General features: G+C 34.4%; 2 protein-coding genes across 2 annotated transcripts; both read right to left on the reverse strand.

Annotated features, from left to right (window-relative positions):
• Positions 1–2,954: 2,954 nt before the first annotated feature.
• LOC113306264 (cytochrome P450 71A1-like) lies at positions 2,955–3,339 on the reverse strand. The gene is made up of 2 exons (XM_026555223.1): positions 3,314–3,339; positions 2,955–3,264 (listed from the first exon to the last, which is right to left on the reverse strand). The coding sequence occupies exons 1-2, from the start codon at positions 3,337–3,339 to the stop codon at positions 2,955–2,957; spliced, it is 336 nt and encodes a 111-aa protein (XP_026411008.1).
• LOC113306265 (cytochrome P450 71B26-like) lies at positions 3,339–3,737 on the reverse strand. The gene has a single exon (XM_026555224.1). The coding sequence runs from the start codon at positions 3,735–3,737 to the stop codon at positions 3,339–3,341; it is 399 nt and encodes a 132-aa protein (XP_026411009.1).
• Positions 3,738–6,733: the final 2,996 nt, after the last annotated feature.

Here is a 6,733-nt window from a genome sequence, read left to right on the forward strand (position 1 = left end):
TATTTAATCATCGGCCGGGGTTATACGGAAAGTAGGGTTGTTACAGAACCGTTCATCTTATCAGTAGATCTAGGTTGTAAAAATTCAATTTTTTGACAAATTCAACTTATAAAAAGAACATTAAACCTTGTTTAGAAGTTTACCTTTGTATTAGAAAACCTTAATTATCCATTAGCTACTATCACTAATATTACATTCCAATTATTATCATTAGCACTAATGAAGTAGGGGCATCATTGTCGTGATAAAAATATAATGGATAAGGGGTTATTGATTTTACCACATAATGACTCTATTTTTTCATTACTGGTATGCCTCAAAACAGGTTTCAACCACTATTAGGTTAATCTTTTCAGATTTTTTCATCTAAAAACCCACATGCAGAAAAATTAACGTGCGCATCCATTTCGTGGGTGAATATTTCTCAGTGACCTATATTTTTTTTGAAATTTTGTTTTGGTTTTTTAGTCATTCCGAAAATAACCTTCCGTGTATTATATTCTTTGTTTATATCTTTTTATATTCGTTTCTATCTTTTTACAGTTTTGAAGCATTTGATTTTCTTCGTCGGAGGAGCTGAGAGGTCAATTTCTTTTTGGATCAACGGAAATTCTCTTCAGCTTTAACTCTATCTTGTTTCCATTTTGCATGTAGGGAGTTTTGCGATTTGGAGAGGTGATTTTTATGTTTTTTCTAATTTTCGTTTCTGTTAATTTTTTGTTTTTAGATATTTTGTGTGTCTGGTTTCTTGGTAGAATAACTTAAATTGAAAACGAAATTCTTCTCCTCTTTCTCTTATCTCGTTACCTCTAGGATTTATCCCTTAGCGTGCAAAAATCAAAACACAAAAAACCCCTAAATTTCTATGGATTTTTCTTCTTATCCCTTTCTTTTTGAGGTTATTGACTCAATCGTGTGTATATGTTCAGTTCCTAACAGCATGGGTAAGTCTGTTTTTTTTTTTTTTGTAATATTATCTTATTTTTAATTTTTGAAATCCCATGAATTTTTGAAGTATTATATTATGAGTCTGTATTCGGTTTTGAAATTTAATGATTTAGTCATATGGCTATGTTGATGCAACTTTGCATAAATTTGTAGCCAAACACTCGAAATAACTCTTTAAATGCGATATTAGAGTTTATGATATAGTTATCCTGACATGGAGACTCAAACTCGAGCACTACAAGGGTCTTGATCAAACTATCAAGCATTTCCGTATCAATCGAAAGCCCTGGTTGTACACGATGCTGGGTGAAAAGAAGAGGGAACCAAGTACATCATCAACTTTTTTGTTCGCAAACCTGTATGAATAAACCTGTTACAATCAGTAATATAGATCAACAAATGAGATCATGTACCTACTTTGTGAAAAAAATATATTACTTGGACGATCTCAAAAATCAATATCAAAGAATCAACCTAATATGTAGCCGAACTGTTCACGAACCGAATACCAACAAGAACAAGTCTTGTAATTCATATTTCAAGATACGGATTCACAAGAATAAATTTTATAGTTTCATACTTCTTGAGCTTGAAAAACTGTCTAAGTTGTGTTAGAGCATCGTATGGTCGAACTTGCAAGTTTTGCTATCTCAAGGTTGTTGTCAATGTTAGATGCACAAAAATATCTCTTGACTTCTAGTTTTGTGGATCATTGATTAAGCCTTGAGTGTTATTGAACACCACGGTGTGCTTGTAAGTTAAAAAGGCTACTGACCCACTGTGAACCATCATTGCGCACGGTTCCAGAACCCTAGACCATAATAAATATTCATATGTATAATTTCAAGGCGGACTTCTCACATGCTTACATGAATTATTAATAGAAATTTCATCTAAACTGAGAAAGTGTTTGCTTGGATCTGAAGTCATCTTAGATTGAATTCAAAGCTGCCTAGAGGCTTGAAAAACTATAGATGAAAAGACTCTTGTAAATGGATTTCTCAATCCATGGCACTCTTGAATCCTAATTACTAAGTTAGAGTCGTTCTCTATAACCTAGGTTTCCTCTACGAAATATAATCAGGTTACAACTTTGAAGACATTACTTAGGGACTCGTGAATCTCGGTCAAATTATCTTTTACCTGATAGTTCGTGTATCCGGTATTCCTATTGATCTTTGAGGTTTTAGTAATCTCAGATCAGGAACAAAATAAATAGAAATCACAAAGTTCTCTTTGTCTCAGATTTTGTGATTCCTCAAGATAGATATTTAAACTCTTGTTTGATTTGTCTGGATTATTTTTGAGAGGTGGTTTGTCTATTACAAACAGACTTCCAAATATATATTAAAAAAAATCAAAAGGGAAATCAAATAGGCTTATTTGTTAGAGGCAGATTGGTGTCAAAAGTTTTCATTGAGGCTGAAGTAACTCTTAAGATGTAAAGGACGTCAACTGCGGGATTCAAGTGCGCAAAATCTTGCGAGGTTCAAGAGGCTTAAGGAACACAACTCCAGCTAAATTACTTGGAAGGTTAATTCAGTTTCAACTAGATTCTAGTCCAAAGTCTGATAGTAGGCTAGTGTATGTATTTGTTTAATACACTGTGGTGTTCGAAGCAGGAAGAGGTCCCAGGATTTATCTACATGCGTAGTTTTTCTCGTTAACAAAATTCTTGCATGTGTGTGTGCGTGTGTGTTTTTACCTTTCCTTATAAAATTTACTCTTTTGATTGTTAAAAAGTACTACGTAAGTTCATACTCATATTAAACGAAAAAGTTGGTGGTGTTCTTGATACCCTCTCCTTTCCAGGTTTGTTTAACATACTACTTGTGGTATTTCTATCATAGAGATAGGCAATACAATGCGGAAATGAATAAGGCTAGACATCAAAAAAATTGTTAATGAGGAAATCTACAATGTGTGTGAAAACCCAGGGACCTAGTACAATATTTGAACATCGAACCGTATTAAGCCTCTACAAACACTAGCCTACTGTTAGAATTTCAGAGCTTTTTACTCTCTCTCGGAAGCAAGAGTGGTCCTGGTGGGTGTAGTCGCATAGTCTCTGTAATCACCATCTTTAGATATATGAACTGATGAAGGTCTGACTCTTCTACCTTCCCTTTCATTCCCAAATCATAACTTCTGATTTCTTCCTGTACTTTTTTCATTACTTCTGGATTCTTGATCAGTTCCGTCATTGCCCAACTGACAGTTACAGCAGATGTGTCTACACCACCAAGAAATACATCCTGAATACAAGTATTTCTCGTATCAGCACAATACAAACTATGCAAGGTGGGAAAAAAACACCTGTACACCATAAATGACAGATCAAATTTATTTAGAAGAAACTACGTACCAGAAGAACTGCTTTGATATGGTCATTAGTGAATAGTACTCCTTCCATCCTTTTCGACTTTCAGCAAAACATCTATGAGATCTTCGTGCTTGGATTTCTGTCTCTCGGGGTTGTGATGTATGTCTATGATATCCTGAAAGTATTCATCGAAATCATGAAAGCATTTCTCAATTCTCCCATGGACCCCAGTGATCCTATCAATAATCCAACCTACACTGGGCAAAAAGTCAGATGCTGAAAAACCATTCAATGCCTCCATGGTGTCGTAAAGGATTTCCTGAAGTCTACTACCATCACTAGATTGATCTCTACTTTGGAATGTCTTTCCAAAAGCAATCCTTGATAGAATCTTGTCTGTTAAATTAACCAACATTCTAAAAACATCAATCGGATCAGTAGAATTAGAAGAGACAGAATCAATCATAACTGAAATTTATTCCTCTCTGATTACCGCAAAAGATTGTACTCTTTTTATACTTAAAAGTTCAAGAACACATGTTTTTTTAATCTCTCTCCAATACTCAGAATAAGGGCCAAAAGCAATATCTAAGTAATTATATGTAAGACGTTTCGAACCGGCCAACGGAGGCCTACTGCAAAAATCAAGATCGTATGTTTTTAAGATTTCTTCCGCGGCCCTGGCTGATGCGATTACGATTGTTGGTACGCTTCCTAATTGTAGAAACACGACGGGGCCGTATTTTTGAGAGAGATTATGTAGAATCCGATGAGGAGGTCTGCCTAGTTGATGTAAGTTACCGATGATGGGAAGTTTCGGGGGACCAGGAGGATTCTTATGTTTGTTTCCTTTGTTTGTCTTTGTTGCTACCTTTGAATTTGATGAGGAAGTATAGAGGAAGTGTAAGTAGATGATGTTGGAAAACGATTATGTTGGAAGTGTAAGTAGATGATGTTGGAAAACGATTAATAAAAATTGATTTTTAATGGTTTTAATAAAAATAATAATTTATTGTTTTTCTTTGTGAATGAAAAACTTATTATTCCCACATTGTAGAGTTTCGATTTCTTAAATTTTTTTGTTCCATTATATAAAGAAATTCACTATTTTTGTAAAATCTATGGGAAAGGTGTTGCTCTATATTTTAGAGGGACCCCTAAGGGAAAATATTTTATAGCGTTTCTTAAGAGTTCGCGATTTTCCTTAACGGTTTTTTCGGAGTTGCCAAGCTCAAGTTGAGCATCTACTACATATGCTAGTAGTAGGTGTAGTAGGGTGTTTTATCCTGGAGATATCCGTCCTGTGAGGGCTATAGCATCACTCTTGCGTGTAGCCGGGCGCTAATGTCTTAAGGACAACGTGTTGAACACGTGACTCACTCTGTTTTTCCAAAGTTTTGCCTTGTTGCTGTTGTGGAGATATGAGAAGCTCGTTCGTTTCGTCAATCGATCACTTCCATTATAAAGGAGCTAAGTATCAATAACTTTTGCTTATTTGATTTTTTCTTTATTTTGATTATTGCACCCAACAATCTTAAGACATTAGAGTTTGTAATAATCATGGATGTTAATTATGGAGTGAAAAAAAAAAAACGAATTTTTGGTCAGCTGTAGAATTTCAAATTTATCTCTCAACCTAGATGGAATTTCGATGAACCATTTTGACACAACGTAGTAGACATCCTGATAGTTACCCACGTAAAATTTCAGAATTTTTGGAGTTGCAAAAGTATTTTTTTGATATTTTACAAAGGAGAGAAACGTTCCTGAAAAATTCTGACGGGCAGAAATTTGTTGTTAACTAAAGTAGTTTTTATGGGGTAACCATGAGTTTTTTTTGAAATGGTGATTCAAACGAAGTTTGTAGATCTAGATGTTATCTTCAAAACTCATATATTATTTTCCGATTCAGAAGTAAGGTTTGTGAGTTGTGGTGTATTAGGTGATTCGTAAATTACCGTGTCTGTGGTCAAAGTATAAACGAGGATTGTGACATGAAATTGAAAAGGAACATGGATACCAGGCGCATGTGGATGAACACAAGTCTTCTAAAGCTGACAAAGGCGAGAACATCAAATACAACTTAAGCGTAATCTTCATAGGAAAGGTATGTTTCGTAAAACTGAATCTGGCATTACTTTAATTAAGGGTGATTGTTATGTTTGTAAAATTCCTGGTCATACGATAGTAAAGTGTAGACAACGTAAAACCTTAATAAGTTGAAAGTTAATGCTAATTTAGTTGAAACAAATTAAAACGATTTCATTGTCATGATGTCGGAAGTTATTTTAATAACAAATGTGAGAGACTGGTGGGTGGAATCTGGAGCCACTAAGTATGTTTGTTGAAACATAGACCTGTTCACCTCTTATCAGAGGATAAGGGATGTCGAGAAACTCGATATGAGTAACTCATATGCGACAGAGGTTGCATAAAAGGGAAAGGTCGAGCATAAGCTCATATCTGTAATATTCTCACACTGAATGAAGTTTTCATGTTCCGAACATATGCAAGAATCTTGTATCTTGTTCTCTTGAAGATGGTAAAAGATTGAAGATCTTAATTAAATGTGGAAAACTTGTTATAACTAAGGGCAGTGATTTTTTAGGCAACATTTATAAGACTTAGGGTCTATATAAGCTTAAAGGAAACTCTGATGAAGTGAACATAGTTGATTCTTGTACTTTCTTTTGTGTGTATTTAAATTTTTGCATGGTAGACTTGGAATCTTAAAATTATAAGTCAATGCATAAACTGCCTAACATAGGCTACGTACCCAAATTTAGTTTGGATTTTGAACACAAAAGTGAAATCAATATGCTATAAAATCTTTTAGCACAAATGTTCAGAGTAATTCTAAGCCTTTAGAATTAATTCAGTTAGGCCTAGTTGACATGAGTTCAACCAAAAAGCACTATGGTAAAATACGGTTTATAACTTTCTGGATGATTGTACGAGGTACTATCTTGTATACTTTCTTAGGGATAAGAATGATGCCTTAGAAGCCTTAAGATGTATAAACTTGAAGTTGAAAACCGATTAGAAGCCTTCAAAATAACAACTGTATCCTTAAGAAGATGATAATTGCCATGTTGATTAGTTCAGGATTTTCTGCGGCCTTGTGGGGGGAGGCAGTCCTCTTAACTAATATATCCTGAATAGAGTACCCTTTTAAGGATCAGACGAAACTCTATATGATTTATGGAAAGATTTACAACCTTCTTATGCATACGTTAAAGTGTGGGGGTGTTTGACTAAGATTGTCATTCCTCTTCCTAAAAGAACCAGATAGAAACCAAAAATGTTGATTGTGTGTTCATATAGGGCATGCTGAGTATACTTCTACATATAGATTTTTGGTTGGGTGTTCTGATTTTTCAGACTTTGGTGTGATTTTTCTAACTTTGTTGTGAATATTATTACATAATCTAGGGATGCTGAGTTCTTTGAACATGTTTATTC

This window comes from Papaver somniferum, chromosome 8 (genome assembly GCF_003573695.1).
Source record: "Papaver somniferum cultivar HN1 chromosome 8, ASM357369v1, whole genome shotgun sequence".
NCBI classification, from domain to species: Eukaryota; Viridiplantae; Streptophyta; class Magnoliopsida; order Ranunculales; family Papaveraceae; genus Papaver; species Papaver somniferum.

Bases quoted from the DNA above. Each gene is read 5' to 3' on its own strand.
- LOC113306265 (XM_026555224.1), bottom strand. From the start codon at position 3,737: ATGATTGATTCTGTCTCTTCTAATTCTACTGATCCGATTGATGTTTTT.
- LOC113306264 (XM_026555223.1), bottom strand. From the start codon at position 3,339: ATGACCATATCAAAGCAGTTCTTCTG. The intron at 3,265-3,313 runs GTACGTAGTTTC...TATGGTGTACAG, and splicing joins ATATCAAAGCAGTTCTTCTG to GTGTTTTTTTCCCACCTTGC.